The sequence below is a fragment of the Carassius gibelio genome, chromosome B17 (genome assembly GCF_023724105.1).
Source record: "Carassius gibelio isolate Cgi1373 ecotype wild population from Czech Republic chromosome B17, carGib1.2-hapl.c, whole genome shotgun sequence".
NCBI classification, from domain to species: domain Eukaryota; kingdom Metazoa; phylum Chordata; class Actinopteri; order Cypriniformes; family Cyprinidae; genus Carassius; species Carassius gibelio.
The window spans coordinates 20,470,799-20,488,638 of record NC_068412.1 but is presented as its reverse complement, the minus strand read 5'-3'; the positions used below and the strand labels follow the sequence as shown (position 1 = coordinate 20,488,638).

At 36.9% G+C, this 17,840-nt stretch overlaps 1 protein-coding gene across 1 annotated transcript in view; it reads right to left on the bottom strand.

The window, feature by feature from the left end:
* Nucleotides 1–2,782: 2,782 nt before the first annotated feature.
* The window catches only part of ryr2b (ryanodine receptor 2b (cardiac)), a 48,188-nt gene continuing 33,130 nt past the window's right edge, over nt 2,783–17,840 (bottom strand). The window contains exons 69-103 of the mRNA XM_052580872.1: nt 17,293–17,385; nt 16,837–17,007; nt 16,685–16,735; nt 16,493–16,573; nt 16,212–16,324; nt 15,895–15,991; nt 15,316–15,425; nt 15,004–15,055; nt 14,858–14,908; nt 14,554–14,653; nt 14,028–14,107; nt 13,811–13,887; nt 13,431–13,504; nt 13,218–13,298; nt 12,863–12,951; nt 12,510–12,638; nt 12,157–12,261; nt 11,920–12,001; nt 10,972–11,501; nt 10,198–10,890; nt 9,875–9,939; nt 9,084–9,219; nt 8,874–8,960; nt 8,484–8,672; nt 7,914–8,044; nt 7,704–7,746; nt 6,738–6,865; nt 6,464–6,530; nt 6,227–6,373; nt 5,871–6,005; nt 4,573–4,729; nt 4,189–4,253; nt 3,815–3,915; nt 3,411–3,462; nt 2,783–3,258 (exon numbers count right to left, since the gene is read on the bottom strand). Of these exons, the coding sequence (XP_052436832.1) occupies nt 3,163–3,258; nt 3,411–3,462; nt 3,815–3,915; nt 4,189–4,253; nt 4,573–4,729; nt 5,871–6,005; nt 6,227–6,373; nt 6,464–6,530; nt 6,738–6,865; nt 7,704–7,746; nt 7,914–8,044; nt 8,484–8,672; nt 8,874–8,960; nt 9,084–9,219; nt 9,875–9,939; nt 10,198–10,890; nt 10,972–11,501; nt 11,920–12,001; nt 12,157–12,261; nt 12,510–12,638; nt 12,863–12,951; nt 13,218–13,298; nt 13,431–13,504; nt 13,811–13,887; nt 14,028–14,107; nt 14,554–14,653; nt 14,858–14,908; nt 15,004–15,055; nt 15,316–15,425; nt 15,895–15,991; nt 16,212–16,324; nt 16,493–16,573; nt 16,685–16,735; nt 16,837–17,007; nt 17,293–17,385 (4,458 nt within the window). The 3' untranslated portion in view covers nt 2,783–3,162. The remainder of the gene's footprint in view (nt 3,259–3,410; nt 3,463–3,814; nt 3,916–4,188; nt 4,254–4,572; nt 4,730–5,870; nt 6,006–6,226; nt 6,374–6,463; nt 6,531–6,737; nt 6,866–7,703; nt 7,747–7,913; nt 8,045–8,483; nt 8,673–8,873; nt 8,961–9,083; nt 9,220–9,874; nt 9,940–10,197; nt 10,891–10,971; nt 11,502–11,919; nt 12,002–12,156; nt 12,262–12,509; nt 12,639–12,862; nt 12,952–13,217; nt 13,299–13,430; nt 13,505–13,810; nt 13,888–14,027; nt 14,108–14,553; nt 14,654–14,857; nt 14,909–15,003; nt 15,056–15,315; nt 15,426–15,894; nt 15,992–16,211; nt 16,325–16,492; nt 16,574–16,684; nt 16,736–16,836; nt 17,008–17,292; nt 17,386–17,840) is intronic.

Sequence of the window (17,840 nt, the reverse complement as noted above, 5' to 3'; positions counted from 1 at the left end):
CCAAGTGACATACAAATGCGGAACATCACAAGCAGTTTGTCATAGAGCCAACAGTATTCCTATTGCACAATGCCAAACAAAGTTTAGCACAAACTATGGTAAACACACTACAGCAGAAGTGAAATGCACAAAAAAACTTTTGGACTGTATAAATACACGGATCATAATAAGTGATTTTGTTTATGGCTTAAAAAAACATGCATCTTTCTCTATCACTCACACAAACACAAAGCTTTTTTGCCTTTGCAAGCAGAAACTTTTTCTCTCTCTGCTGTTCTCTTTGACTGTTCATGTCCTTGACATTTTGTCCTCGTAACTGCTTTGCCAGTCTGTGATGTGTTACTGGTTCTATATGTTTGTATTCAGTGCATTTGTATATTCTTTCTGTATTCTCTCTGGTCAGCTCTGCAGACTGACTGAGAAAAACTTTTGAGATGATGGATCCTGAGAGGAATAAGGAGAACTCAGGAGACTGACACAAAAGAGACCGAGAAAAAGGAAAAAAGAGAAGCGAGTCTCCTTCAGGATTTACTTCTGATTTCTGGTGCCGAAGGCAAATATGCAAACACACAGAAACACACAGTAATTAATTTCTTGTGAAGCGTCTGTTGATAAACTACCACTATGTCGACTTCATAATTCCCTCAGTAATTAATTTACCCATGTGAAGAATTCATAATGAGTTCTGATAGCCTAAATACGCCATGTTCCTCTTAACCTTTGTTTTGATAAAGCAAAGAGCAAAACAATTCTTAGTAGGGTAGGTCATAGAACAAACATCATTTGTGAAATAGTGAGTGGCTTGTGAAGTGTTTACAAACCAGCTAGATTGTCAGGAGCCGTAATGACGTGCTTGAATTTGACACTGATAGAAATGAAGCCAGCACTAAAGACTCTTCATTCTGCTGGAGAACTGGAGCAGCTGCTTCAGAAAGAACTGAAGAAGTACTGTTTGTTCTTTATAAAGTCCTTCTAACTCTCATAAGAGCCTGCATGCTCAATATATAATGAGCTGCAGTGCTGAAATGGATGATGAAGGTGTGAGCTACATATAAATTTCATGCTTACTCTGCATTTGTTTATTCAATTGCCCCCCTTTTTTTTAACCAATATTGCAAAAAAATACACATTTCATAATTAACATTTTCTGGCCAAAATATATTTAAAATTTTAGATAAATGATGTAAACAATGATGTTAAATGAAATACATTTTTGGCATTTCAAACCTATATTTAGTTTAACCTTACCATACCAAAATATGCAATTAGTCAAAATTTTGATGGAATCACCTAGAGATACGAACTATAGGATTCATTAATGTTTATATATATATATATATATATATATATATATATATATATATATATATATATATATATATATATTGTGTATATAACATTTTTCAAATGCTATATGTTTGCATGTTTTAGGCAAGAAATCATTTTTTTAAATGCGGTATGGATTTTTTTTTTGGGGGGGGGTAGTGCATATGGATATATACTGTATATATTTTAGAATATATTTTCAAAAATATACAAAGATACATTGGTGGAAATGTTTAATGGGAATTTTTAACCATTTATATTTAATATATTATGAAATACATTTTTATGTTTAGAACAAAATTTAGCTTGAAACTTGTATCTGTATCTTTATATAGAATTTCTGTCACTTGGTTAGATATTTTTTTAATATTATGCTGTCATGCATTATGTTGTCCAGATACTTTTTGGGCTCACTGTGTATCTAAACGTTTTATTGTATATCTAAAAAATTTATAATGTATAAAATTCTATATAATAATAAAATACAAATACATATTAAATACAATTGTATTTATATATAAAATTGTATAAATTTTTTTACCTTTAAAATATATAAATTAAACAAAATTAAACCTTTAAAATATATAATAAAAATAATTTATGTATTCAATGTCTCATCTTTTAAAAAACCCCAGTATGATAAATTACAGTTTCTTGCAGCATCACGATCTCAGACAAAAATCTATTGACCTTTCAGCCCCACATTCAGTAACTAAAGGATTCAGCAGTTCTCAAATGGGATGGTTGTTTTATCCCAAAGGTCATGACTGTAAAATCTGAGAAGAACATTTGCCAAATAGACTTTTTTTTTCTGGCCCAGAACTGCCTTTCTTTGCTGAAAAAAAAAATATATATATGCAAAATGTGGTCAATTTGGACACTGGAACTGACTTCCCTCAGTCAACCTTCTCTCCACCATTACTCTCAAATAAAACCACCAACATGCTCTAGATTACAGTGTGGTCAGAGCTGTGTTGATCAGTTCTGTCCTTTGTCTTTGTAGCAATTCTAACAGCAGCAAGACTGCACAACGCTCTCGTCGAGGGGGGTTAATGCTTTAACAGCACCTCTGGAATGGCTGGAGATCAATGCGTCATGCCCTGCAGCGGCAACAACTCAACCAACAGCATGTGATGTGGGCTGCCGTTTAATTTCACGCTCAGGATCTGAGTGCTGCCTCTCACACAGAAGACAGAGAGAGAGACAGACACACAGACAGGAGGTGAGAGAGATGAGAAAGCGGAGAGGATGGAGTGCTTTTTGAAAAAAAGATAAGGAACAGGAGAAGGCTTGACACTGACAGTGGATGAAAAGATAAGCAAGTAAAGAGAAACGGATAGAAAGAGGACTGGTACAGTAAGAGGCAAACACATGAATACACATACAGTATATATTTAAGGAATGTTTAGAAAATGAAAGACAAGAATAATGATTAAGAAAATAACTGAAGTGCAAATGAGGGAGTGAGACTTCAACTTTATTAAACTAATCACCCTGCACTGATTGTGTTAACTTACAGCCATGAATAATATATCAATACAAGTACCAAAAATTTACAGATCTAGCAGTTTCAGCATAATGTTTGTTAACTGTGAACATGGGTTCTGTAATGTTTCAAGCTAAAGAAATACCACATTTCTACTACTTGCCATCGATCCAAAGTGACAGATTAAATAAAACTGCATTCTCTATGTCCAAAAAGTGCACCATCAACTTGGTTCCTTAAATTCAACAATACAATATATTACTAAAATAAATATGTGGTGTAGATAAAACAAACATTCAAAACAGTACTGAGTCACACACCAGCTTCTAACATTACAGACATGGAATTCTTCAGCTGAGCTGACCCTCATACTGTTTCCGGAAACAGTCTCCAACAGGAAAGAACTCCCAGCAGCGTTCCTGGAACATCTTCCACACGTATGATTCCTGTTGTGTTACAAAGTGCAGCGATCGTGGTTCATTTTAGAATATATAGTGTATCTCACGGTTTCACATTTTAATGTATTATTAAGCACACATCTTTCCCTCTGAAATAGTCCAAATATCTCTTTTCAATAAAGGCTCATGTCAAACTGTACCTGTCCAGTATGTTCTGTGACATCTTTATTGATGAGATACATCAGAAAGAACCTAAATGGCAAACAAAACACAAAACAAGTAATCCATTTGATCCCGCATCACAGTATTTTCTAGTTACATGACATGCTTTCTGTTAATCTGAGCCTTCGACGGCTTTGGAATTTCAAAGTCAAAATCTGATTGGTTGAATTCTACAGAAGACAGAGTATGGTCACACTGGGTGGAACTTGAAGACCAGACCTTCTGCCATCAGTATGAAGGTCTGGCTACATGAGACTAGATCTCTGTCCTGACTAGCTGCTCAACAGGCTATTTTTCCACCAGAATACTGCCTTTAAAATTGTGACTGAAAAAAAGGATGATGGAAAAGAGGCATGACTGATCTCTGACCAGTTGTACTCACAGATAGTTGGCCAGGTTGTGCTCTTGCAATGTGTGTGACTCAAAGCCATGGGGCACCGTGTCAAAATACTCGCTCCCAATGCCACAGATAAAACACTTAGTCTGCAGGAAAAAATTCAGACACCGCATTCACTGTTTAATTATACATGATCAATTAGTATAAAACCCACAGCTACACCGAAGAGCGGCTGACATAGATTAATGACGTATTTACTCACAGAGAAATAAACATTAATTAACTGAAGCAGTGTAGCTCTGATTTATAATTAAAGAAATGTTTAGTTTTCGATAAATTTATTTAGTGTGTTAATAGGAACAAAAGATAACAGACGTCATAAATCTGAATGGATTCAGGATGTTAATGTGAAAACTCACCTCCATGTCTTCTTTAACCTGCTCCTGCTGGTCTCTCAACTCGCCGAATGCATCAATGATCAGACCTTTCAGATGATGACAACAGAGCAGTCACAAACACAATTAAGTTTACGCCAAACATTTGAATCCTGAGTATCATTCCACCCCAGGCATAAGACAATCCTCTAGCATCATACAGTCCTCAGATCTCTTCCCATGAACCCCCTCAGCATGTGAGAGCGTGATCTTTTTAATGAAGCACTCCAGTCCTGCTCAGCATGACTAAACAAAATAATTCAAACCGAAGACTTTGGCTTACTGTCCTTATTGAAATTAAGTGCACATACCATACGTTTCTGTTCATAATTTCGGTAAACCGACTCTCACAATTACTCTGTCTCTTACCCTGAATGATGGCGAGGAGGATGACGATGACGAAGAAGAAGAAAGTGATGTCGAAGATGATACGGTAGAACTCAAACTCGTCACCGGCCGGGTCTTCGATTTCATCTCCGATCCCTCCCCCGGCTCGCACACCAGCGTACATGTGGAACATGTAACACTATGCACACATGAACATTAATATTTACAGATTTACTCACACTTTATTGTTTTATTCCTGCACCAAAACAGTCACAATTTTTTTTTTTTAATAATTTATTTTTATATAAATTGATCAAAATGTACAGTAAAGTCATAATGTTATAAATATTTATATTTCAAAATAAATGTTGTTGGTTTTGAACCTTCTATTCATCAAAAAATCATGAAATTTTTTTTTACCAGTTTCCACAAAAACATTGAAATAATATACAGCACAATTGTTTTCAAACACTGATAATAATAAGAAATATGTCTTGAGCACCAAATCAGCATATTAGAATGATGTGAAACAGCTGCTGCAAAATCAGTTTTATAATAAATTACCTTTTAAATGGCAGTAATATTTTATAAGTTTACTGCAACGAGGAGTCAGAGGCATTCGGATCCATGTGCAGATTTTTATTAAGATAATGGTCACACAGGCAGAAATCAGGAATGGCATCAGGTATGTTAGGGATATCCAGAATCATTAATGGTAACAAGCAGAGATCAGGGCAGGCAGCAGAGAATCAGAGTCGGTTTAAAGTTTAAATATATCCTTAACATACCTGATGCCATTCCTGATTTCTGCCTGTGTGACCATTATCTTAATAAAAATCTGCACATGGATCCGAATGCCTCTGACTCCTCGTTACAGAAACTTTCAACAATCCAAGATAGACACTAGGAAAACCGCTCGGAAATGTCAGACAGGCTAAACAAGACTTCGCAAGTGATTGTGGTGCTTATATGTGTGTGTAAATGAGGTGCAGGTGTGGCAAGGAAATTGGCTGATGAATGATGTGCAGGTGTGGCAAGGTGATTGTGATGCAGTGACTCATGGGAGATGTAGTTCAGGTGTGGTGCAACAGTATGAGAGGTGCTAGTGTCCAAGTGATGATATGGTGACATCTGGTGGTTGATGGGTGGAATGGTCCTGAGTGGAGTGCCCTCTACTGAAGTTCATGGGCACTCCAGCTAATGATCGTGACAGTTACTGTTTTTACTGTTTTTTTATATATATATATATATATATATATATATAAAATATATGCAGCCAAAAAATAAACCTCAAACATTTGAACATTAGTTTAAGTCAATGATAAAAGAAAGATACTCACACTGAGCATATCGTCACATTTCATATCCACTGGTTCACCGTCTTCACTTTTGTTGTAAAATTTGCGGAAGAAGTTAAAGGCAACCACAGTGTAGAGATACACAACCACAGCCAACAGTCCCACTGTCAAAACCAGCTGAAATATATACATTAATGCTTAAACATTTGATTTCAGTAAGATTTTTATTTAAATAATAAAAAAAAATGAGTAGTTAACTATAATATAAATGTTTTATTTATTACAATGACATTATAATGTCAGTAGAATGTCATTCATATTTGTGAAGTGTGACTCGGGGGTTTAAATACATTTTGAGGTCTTTGTATAGACACACAAACATAAACCAAATGTAGTACCTGTTTGCCATTATGTGTAACAGATGACAGTATGGTGCGCAGTGTTTTGAAGCCCATGGCGATGTCTAGCAGGTGGGCAGCGAAGAAGAAATTGTTATAATGGCCCAGAACTGACACAACCATATACCAGGCCAGGTAAAGGAAGGACTGAGAAAAAGAAAAACACAATTTATTTTTCAGATTTGACCGACTCCTCAGGTCTAATATTATGAGTGTCCAAAGAGTCAGGGATCTTACACTGTCAGTGAAAACCACTCCTAGCTTCCATATCTGGTACTTCACATCAATGGTGTTTAATCTGAAGCTGTGAAAACATGAGAATGATTTATTTGTTTCATTTTAAGCCTGTCATATTGAATGCTGCTGCCATCATCAGGCACACACTGAAATCATTTTTTCGATCTCTGCAGATGAACGGATTGGGCTGTTTTGCTGAACAGAAGCTGGTTTGGCTGGTGAAATATGGTATATATGGTAAATAGGGAAGACGGGGTCACAGGGTCTTACTCACAGGGCAACCTTTTGTACGGGCCTTTTGCTCTCCTGAGCCTCTGAGCTGAAGTCCAGAGCAGCTTTATCCAAACCCAGCAGCTCACTGATGCGTGTCGATCCATACAGCTCTCCATATTTCGCCATCACCTGCAGCACGGAAGGCCATCACAGAATGAATCAAACACAGAAAAACTAAAACACACAGCTTACTGTACCACATTCAGGGAGTAAAGCATTATTAGTAGGGCTGAACCCAAGTATTAAATTCGGTACATAATTCATCCCACACGGTTCATTCTACAGATATGAATGATATCTCAAAGCACGTGCCTTATATATATTATAGGTCTGCTGTTACTTGACAGCAGCACCCAACACTGGATTTATGATTTCCACCAGGCGAATGACAAATAGGAAGCATCCCACCGACTGACACTGAAAGAGGGACCTGAGACTGAATGTCATAGACACTTGTGAGTGAGTCTGTAAATAACCACCAGCAACCAATCGGAACAAATTAGCAAATTCATAGCAACACTATGGCAATCTGGCAATCACCCACAACACCCCACCGTCAAGGCAGTGACATGACATTGTCATTTTTTTCTTCTTTAACATAGAAATCTGTTAAAATACAGTATAAAACAGAGAACAAATGAAAAACTAAAAAGAAAAGGTTTTGTTATTATCATATCATAATATTAAAATTATAAAAAAAAAATATATATATATATATATATATAAAACGTAAGGATTAGGATTAAACACATTTAGAATTAAGATTAAGACAAGAGACATGGATTTTTAAGATACTTTATAGTCATATGTTTTAATGGTGAAAAAACTATTTTGAAAGTACTGTAAAATTAATAAGAATACTGCCCGAGTCCCAATGGTTGAGTTGTGATATACTGTTATACTATTATGTTCTTGAACAGTTCTGAAGCTACATTTTTTGAATAAATATTGAATTTATTCATCTTACCTTCCTTTTCACAAATTTATCCCAATAATTACTTGGGTATGATCTGAAAAAGAGCAAAGAAAACAGAGAATAGTACTGAAGTGGTGCAACATTTGTAATGTGTATTAGCAACCATTTGGCAATCACCGCTCATGCAGAAACTCATACAGAAGACTGACACTGTTTCAATGTTTTATAAATGCATATGTGAGCCTTCATGACAGCTCTTACGGTGTATTGATGACCATTCTGTCCCACTGGCCTTTAATGTCATCTTCAGAAGGTTGCTCTATGATATAGAGTCCGTCAAACTCCAGTTTACGAGCCAGCTCCTTTTCTCGCTTAAAAATGACCAAAGGAACCTGTCAAGGGTCAGATGATGATCGAGTTAGTTGAATGAGACCATTTTGAAAGCATTTTTAAACCTGTAAATGAATGATTGATTTGAATTTTGAAATCTGAAAAACTAAGGAACTAAGGAAGAATGACCTATGACCTAAAATGTATAAAAACATTTCCGATTTTGCTCTATTTCTAAGTCACTTATTTGCAAAACTGATCAGATGGTCAGATGTTCCAGAAATGCTCTTTGGATAATCTCAAATCATTCTAAAAAACATGAAGTATTTCTAGACTGGTTTCATACCCGCTGTGTGTTTAAGAGGTATAACAAAAGACAGAAAGGATGAAGGCATTATTTAGTCTAGCAAAGACATGTTTTTATTTTCATCAATAGAAATACAGTGGGTACTTCCACAGAACTTCAGTGCCGTTTGTTTGTGTGTGTGAGGTGTGTATAACCTTCAGACAGTAGTAGCCGATGATACAACAGAGTGAGATGAGTGTGTGCAGGACAGCCAGGCTGTGAAGAATCATTTTCATGTAGCCACTGTTCTCTTCTAGTTCAAAATAAACTTCCTGTAAATCCTTGGTGCGGTTGTCACGAAGAGCGATCTCCACACCTTCATCCTCATCAATGGTTGAGGAGACCTAAATAAAATAATTATATAGATGTTTTTGGTCAAATCTGGGTTTGCGTGGTGTAAACTGGTTTGGCTAGTATCTGGACAAGCCAGAACTACTCAGTTATTTCAGCTAGTTTCTCAATCCAAGTGGCCTCAAAACATAAAAACAGACCAGCCTGATCAACAACATTAAATCTGATGTTTTAGCAGGGAAATCAATACTCACCTTGTAAAACAGAAGAATAAAATTGATGGCAAAAGTAAAGAACAGAGCCAACAATCTAATGTTGTAGAAATTTCTTGCAAAACAGTTCTGCAGAGAAAAGACATACTTGTAGGTCGTCAGATCACATATGGATGTTCAAGACATCTTAACATCTGTAAGTAGCATGTATTGTGCAGCTGGAAAACAACAGAGACAGAGAGAGAAGCATACCAGCAGTTTGGTGCTATGAGAGCAGATCGTTTTCCAAAGAGCTGATTCCTGGACTTCTGTCTCATCTGGTTTTGAAGAGCTGAGCTTTCGAAGTCTCCGTTTAGGCTTCTTTTCCCCTTTATGTTTATCCTCATCACTGCAAAATGTAAATGCAATATCTTAGGCAGTTTTCGCAATGCACTGAAGAGTGGCGCATAATCCTTCAGAAATTATTCTTATATGCTACTCTGGTGCTCAGTTCTCTGTGTTTTCAATGTTGAAAATGGTTGTGCTGCTTAATATTTTTGTGGAAACCATGATACTTTTTTACTTGATGAAAATAAAGTTAAAAAGAGCAACATTTATTCAAAAAAACATTGTAAATGTCTTTAATGTCATTTAATCAACTGAATTAATACTTGCTGAATAAAAGTATTCATTTATAAAAAAAAAAAATCTATTTTACTGACCCAAACTTTTGAACAGAGTTAGTGTTTTTAGAATTCAAACCAGCTCAAGAGACTCAAGAATCAGACTGCACTGGTCAGCGTGTATGCTTTTGATTCAGAACAAGTCATTATATCAAAAGTAATTGAATTTGTATTAAATGTGAAGTATCTGTTAATCTTCTGCGGGAGTAATAGTAATTCCCAACTTCCAATTATATATTTTTTTTACACTGTTTGAATTGTACAGGGTCTGATAATCCTCTGTACTCATGGGTACAATCAAGAAAATTCAAAGATATCTTCAAACATTATGTTCCACATGTTCATACAGAGTTTTATCTCTCCCCAGTCTGGAGCACTTACAAAGCTTTCTTAGTCTCTGAATCTTCCTCTTGTGCCTCGTGAAAATTCTCCTCACAGATTTCCACCTGTTTGTAATGTTAACAAATAAGACTTATAGTAAATTGACATAAACTGACAGAGACTATAGGGTTATTGAACACACACACACACACACTTATATATACATAAATATAAATTTGATGGACACAAATGTTCAGAGTGGACACAAATATCCACAAATGTTAAAATAAATGTCCAATTAGACATAAAAGTCAACTTCATAAACAATTTAAAATAGAGTTATAGTTTTGTAAGCTGACAATGGTATACTCAAGACTACTGACCTGATATTTGGTCGTGTTTAGAAAGTCATCCAGACTGCCATGTTGGTCTCTGCTCGACAGTGTGTACTTCCCTCCTTCCTTCTTCAAACACAAGCCGAAAATATCTGTGAGGAGCTGTGGGTCCCTGGACACTGCAGACAGATCTAGACCCATCCCTCTAAGATCACCGCGAGAAGAAAAGGCACTTGTATGACACATATTATTCTCTCTTAGCACTCCTTCTCCAAACCCTATGGTCTCAACCATGGTAGGATCCTGAAGGTCACCTAAAAGGTCGGCCAGTTTCATTTCTTTAGCCACGTCAATAATCCATCCACTCAAGAAGATGTGGTAGAGCAGGTAAAGGAAGAACCAAACCAGACCTAAAAAGGCACGCGTGATAAACAACATAACATTGTGGAAGACAGAGAAGATCACTGAGATGATACTCCTGATGGTTATCCTCTTTAAGTGTTTTAAGTTTTTGGTCATCCTGTTGTCTTCAGGAAGGTTTCCATTCTTCTCCACCTTGTCCTTCTCCTCTTTGTCATCCTTTGCTTTCAGTTCCTCTCCACTCTCTGAACCAGATATTTGTGCAGCAAGCTGCATTTCAAAGATGGTGTCTTCACAGAAGTTGACAAATAGCTCCATCTTTTCCTTCTCTCCACCTTTATTCACCACATCAAAGATGAACTGCCTTTTGCTCTCCTTCACCTGAATCATTGAGAACATGCATTTGTATAAGACACACATTAGTAGACCACAAAAGCACATAAGCAAATGATTGCTTAATACCTGTGGTTTCTCCCACTGTGTCCGGCTGGATTCGCTGATCTCAAAGTAGACCCTTTCGATCCGTTTCCCGCTGCCCAGGATTTCGATCCTCCCCAGGTGAGGATGGAAATACTTGAGCACGCTGTCCGCCAGCTCTAGGAAATTCTGCAAGCGGCAATCATTTGGCATGTGTTCGGACAGATTGGTCAGAAGAACAGCCACGTTAAAGCCAATATCTTTGGCCGGTTCATGAAATCGTGTCACAAAGTCTGGGTAATCCAGAAGCTCGCTTTCTGCCGTCTCTGCACAGGATAACAGGAACTCGATCTCGGATTGAGAGTAGTGCTTGAAACCTTCCATGGCTCGGTGGAAGTCCTTTTTGGTAATGAGCCCTCTGCCGTCTGGGTCATATTCACGAAAGGATTCAGATGACGTGAGGTCTTTGAGTTTGAGGAACATATCAAAGAACTTGAGGATCATCTCCACATTGCTTGATGATTCTACTAGCATATCTACCATCTGTTTGCCAATGGTCCCATTCACTACATTTCCTAGAAACACAAAGAAATATTTATGTATGTCTTTAGTGGAGTTGCTTATCACTGAATTGAACTTGTTTCATAATTGATGCACTTTATACAGTTACTGAACTGACTGGAGCTGAATAATAACACTATTATTGCAGAATTTTGGACAATTAAGACTCGTTCACACTACAGCTTTTAGAGCGGACTTCAGAATTTGATTGGTGCAAAGGTGGGCTTCCAGTCATATGGATGGCAATATAGTTTCACAGTTGGTATGAAAACAAGCAAAATTCTGTTTGTGTATCCAACAAAATGTAATACAGACTCGGTATACTGATATTAGTACATTAACATTGATTGGAAAATCAACAACACCACATTTCTAAGAAGCAAAAGTAAAAGTGCATGGGAAGATTTAAAAAAAAAAATAAGATTCTCCTACCTTCAAGCATGGAAAGCAGCATTACCACCATGTCTTTTTGTAAGTCCATCAAATCCTTCAACAGCTCTATTTGGCTAGAATCCTGCAGACGCAAAACACCATTCTTTATTTTCTTTTAAATAAAACATACCAACTGTTTCTCAAGTCTATTATTCCTATGAGTTTACTTTCCTACATTTTTCTTTGCAATGAATAAATTAGCACATGATATTTAAAGTAATTTGTCTATAGACAAACCTGAGAAAGCTTCATTTGCATATGGGCAAACACATGGAGGAAGCCAACTACAGCATCCCACAGACGACTGTGGGCCAAACTCTGCTGGTTTCCTGTACACGGACCCTAAATTAGGCAATTAAAAACTTAATTGATATTAGTGAAAGAGATTAATTAAACGAGTGGCTTCACAACATAAAAACACCACATTGTGAACAAAGACAGACACCGCATGTGTGGTATTAGGCCTCTGAGATGCATTTATTTGAAATAAAATATTACAAAGCAGAGAATTACAGAATCTTAGGACATACAGTACTCAGTATCTATACAATCTGACAAAGCAAATTTTTCACTTGCTTATGTGCATTTACCTGAATGTATTCAGTGAGTGTGTTGAACACCTGCTTGGCCACGCTGATGGCTTTGGAGAAGTTGTGCTGACCACGCTCATCAATCACATCCTTCCCTGAATAATACCAGTAGAAATCACTGATGGACTCCTGTAGATATGAGGCCATCCATCACTCTCAGTATCAGACAAACAAAATGGAGGTGGCCTGTCAGCAGTGAATGGTTTATGGAAATATTTAGCGACAAGCTCTGCCTCACTTTTTTGGGCCCTTCTCCATCTGGTGGTGAAACGTTCAAAACACTTACAGCAGCAAACATGCATTTTTCATTTATATTACAGACAGGCAAAATTAAAAATGTTCATTGGGCTTGCCTGAACCCTGAGTAGATAGTCCACAGTGGAGATGACGATGTTGACCGTTGTGTTGTTTCCAGTTTGAGTCCGCAAGTAGTTCTGGAAGTCTGTGGAGGAAATTTCAGTCTCCAGTTAAAAAAAAATAAAAAATAAAAAAAAAACAGAATATTGATGCTGTTTAAGATTCATATTAATCATTTAATATGCTGCTGATATGATGGACCATGGTTTTATAGGACCATAGTGTATGCACTCTTTAGGTAAAATCAGTCTACAAATGGCTTACTTATAGTATGGTTAAAGTTGGATATGAGAAAGTATTTTAAGTATTTTAAGCATATTCCACAATACAAAACATTCTGCTTGTTCTAACCAGTATTATGGCCTTCACAAAGAAGCTGGAGGAATCGGAAAAGATCACAGGTTAGCTGTTCATCTGCCATTACTCGATCGCCTGAGAAAGAGAGAGAAGGAGAAGGCAAAATGCAGTACAGGCAAATTAATGTCAATAAAAAGAAAATACCTTCCTCTTCTGATTGACACATTCGTTTTTCAAAGCACTTTGTTGTGGATGTCGGTGATGTACCTGAATTGTCCTCAGCACCCACTCCTAAACTCTCCGCTTTGATCTGCCTCTCAAACGCGTTCAAATCCAGCACGCTGTGACACACAGAATTACAACAGCAACATCAAAACCACAGTCCTCTTCTTTATAAAATACAAACTAACACAGACGCTCAACAGACACTTCCAATTACAGCAAAGGAACAGATCGAAAGGGAAAAAAAGTGATGTAAAACGATGTTCTTTTCTCTTGATTATACCAAGTAACTTTTATATTGAACACAGGAGGAGGGGGACGGCGATAAATGAGTGAACAAAGCATTTCTTCACTTTTAGGTGGTTTGAGCAGCTGCTTTCTGTCAGGGAAATGTGTCACAATGCATTAGCAAATAAAAGCTGAACCTGCAAGACTGCATTAAGCCGACCAGACTGTGAAAGAAGCCCACATCTCTCTTCTGTCGCAGGTAATCCAGCATTTTCTAGGGAGAATTCAACAACAGAGAAATTGAGCATGAAGTTGTTATATAAAAGTTGGTTTTGGCGTTAAATGTCAAAACTTTGTGGTTTTGCGTTATCACCCAAACATATCTGTAATCCAGCCTGACCTTTTCAGACTTACCTGCTGGACAGACGTGTTTCCTCCATTCAGGATTGCAATGCCCAGCTTTAATGTGGCTGCTACCATAGGCCCCATATCACCTAGTTCAAATATCACATCCAACTTAACAGCATAACATTTGAGCATTGACAATAATAAAAGTCATAGTCAGCTGACTCAAGATATCAGGATAAAGATACTGTATATGGTGACCTGTGTTTCACACAAGGGTTTTCAATCTTTTTGATGCCAACAACCCCCAAATATGATGATCCCCCTATGAGGGACTATTTTTTCTAAAATGTAGTAAAAGCTTCTTTAAAAAAATAAATAAATAAATAAAAAAGAACACTCGTATTAAGGAATGTTGCATTATATTGATCAAAATTACAGTAAAAACATTTATATGGTTCTGTTTCCAATAAATTCTGTTCATTTCCAATTTTATTCATCAAAGAATCCTGAGAAAATGTTTACAGTTTTCACACAAATATATATAATAAATAAATAAATAAAAAATGTTTTTCCCCCATGTTTTGACTGATACCTGTGCTGGCGCTGAGGTTCTGTAAGACCATCTCAGCAGCTCCGCGTTCGTGAAGTCGGGCCTGCTGATACAGCAGCCTCTGCTTTTCCATCTCTTTTTCCTAAGATAATTAATTAGTAACTCGATCAATTCACTAAGAAATAAAACATACCAACTGTTTCTCAAGTCTATTATTCCTGAAGTCAATCATTGATTACGTAATTAATGAACCCAAATACAGTAAATAACTGTGTCAGCATCCTCAGACTTTTCTCACACAATTAAATCAATAACAACTCAGACTGCCTTCATCTCCATTGTTCACCTCAAATGACTTCAGGCCATCTTCATCCTGGTCTTCCTCACTTTGGCAACTCTGCAATGCAGAATTACAGTTTAGCTTGAACGCTGCATGTGTTTTGTGGCAAAAAGGACAGATTTTGCTCAGAATGTCCTTGCAAAGCTTCTTACCTTGGCCATGATGTCAACATAGCACATGAACAGGTCATCATCCTCAAGCTTACTGTAGATACAAGTATACATATATATCACATATACGGGGCAATCAAATATACAAAACCCTTGTAATAAATATATTGAATATATTGATAAAAATGTTTCCTGATTTGTTAGCTTAATGACATGTTAATTGCAATCAATAGTGCTAGGCAAATATCCTGTGGGTTTTTATATGAAACAAGTTGGTTAGGTTGCTTCCATTGTCTACATGCAAACAACAAACAAATGCATGAATCAATCACACTCAAACACACACATACAAACCTCTTCTCAGTCAAGGCACTTTGACTGAAGAGACTGATAAGCTGACAGAGTGGATCGATGTTGTTTCTCTGCTCCACTCCCTCCTTCAGGATCTCTACACGAGTTGCTTTCTGATGGGTATAAAAGTATTCCTTGGGTTCTATGTGGAATTTTCTATGTTTTCTTACAATTTGTGCTTCACATTGCTAGAAGAGACTGTCCCATTTTGCAGAAATCATTCTAATATGACGATTTGAATCAATGTTGAAAACAATTGTGCTGCTGGAATTTTTATTTTTTTGTAGATTTGTGGAGTACATAAACTTACATCATTGTGGTAATATTAATGCCACTCATAAATTGAAAACTACTATCCAACAAACCCATTACAAAAAACTGAATTAGTCACCTCAGGGGTGCGTTTCCCAAAAGCATCGTAGCTTGTGGTAAGTGGTGGTGGTAAGTTCCAATGAAATCTATTGGTAATGACAGAACTTGCGACCATAGGTGCTTTTGGGAAACGTATCGCAGGTTGGGGTATACATACGTCATGATTAAATGGCTCGACTGGGGAACACAGCCAATCAGAAACGCACTCACAGCCAAATCCTCAATTAGTCTGTCCTCAGGTGAGTCACGCTCTGCATTCAGCCAGACTCTCTCATAACCCTGCAGGAAAAGGTTCACCGCTCTGTGCCTGCAGAAAAAGACAAATTTCATGTTAAAAGCTAGTAATTAATATTGGTTTCAGCCCAATGGAACATAAGGAATATGACAGAATGTCCTCTTTATCTGAGTTAGTTCAACAATATTGCAACGCACAAGTATTTCTGCTGCCTTCAGCTTTTATAACTCGGGTAATTCATAATGCAATATCAAGAGTAAATGGACTTGTCATAACTCTCTTTGCAGCAAACCTGGGGAGATTGTACAAAGGAACCATTCTCAAACAAGCAACTACAGCCCGTTTCCTCTGCTTAGACAACATCCTATGCCACACTGCCCTCTTCGTCTTCTGAGGGCGCTCCACCTGACAGAAACACATCTTTATGTAAACCATGTACTAGAAAATAACCATACAAACAGCAGAAATGGTCAAAAATCTCGACTGAACTACACTGGATCATGTTTGAATTTATTTATATGTGCCAGCAATTATCATTTGAAATTAATTGTAGTAATACATTCCCAGTCTAACCTGATCCAGATGGAAAAGAACACGAGCCATGCTTAAGATCCTCTCAACACTGAGGGGATCTATTGAGTATTCACACATATCCTGGCAAAAAGAAAAAAGAAAAAGTGAGGTGAGGTGAGGTGAGGTGAGGAGGCTCAAATAGATTTTTCACAGGACTTTATCGGCTCTTTCGTAAGTTGTCTTCTGGCTCACCTGTTGCAGGCTGCTTCGAATGTACGCTCTGATCTCATCCTCTGTGTCCCTCTAGAAGCAGATGTCGGGAAGAAGAATTAGGGTATTTTCAAGATGAGGAATGGATTGATTTTGCAAACATTGTGATTATTGATCAGTATGAATAGATGTACCTGAGAGAAACGGCTTTTGGCATGGGTGACCAGGCCCTGATAGCCATGGCAACATCCGTTCATGGCAACCGAGAGGAGTTTTTTTGGTGCCGCCATAATGAGAGAGGTGTGTGTGGAGTAAAAATCACCCTTCCTCTTCACCTTTCTCCTCGCCTGGTTGCACACCCCTCCCTAATGAAAAATCATACAATTTAGATTCATTCAATATTATTGAACAGCATATTTGGGTTGAGTAATGACATGGGCATTTATTAAAGTCCCTGCAGGCCTCTGAGACGATAGACCAAAGATGAATTTCTTTTCAAAGAAGAGTGTAAAAAATGTGGACAAAGCAAACTTGGTCAGGATTGAGGAACTAGAAAGCAAAAAGTATTACACGGTCATTTACAGAGTTAATGAGGGGAAAAACGGACTGTGTTCAAAATACGTAATACAGTATTAGTGAAATGAAGAGACCTTATACATCCTGCTTTTGCTGCTGTTCACCAGGAGTGTCATGTTGTTGATTTCATTTTGAACAACAAAGTTCTGTTCTTCCCATTTGAAATTCTAAACAAAAACAAGTGTGTAAAAGACCAAATGTTTAATGACTGCACAAAGGGTACAAATCAATAAAGAAAAATTTGAACCGGAAAACTAAACATTTACCATTAATTAATTTTTAGAGATAGATGATACAAAGGGGACATTGGCAATTTGTGTCTGTAATATATTAATATTTTTTTTTTTATCATTTGAATTTTTTTTTTTGTGAAGTCATTTCAGAACATTAGACAGACAAAGAATCATAATATCGTTCTTTCTTATAAGGTTTATTTGAATTTGGTGTTCAAACAGGCATCATTGACGTAAATGTGGGTGACCATGTATGCTGTGAGCTGGATTTCTAAAATTAAATACAACACAAATATATTCCAACTATTTATTAATTCATAGCCAACTTTGATTAATTTTTCCCTCGTTTGAGTTAAATCACAGACATGTTGTTCTAATTTGTTTAATTT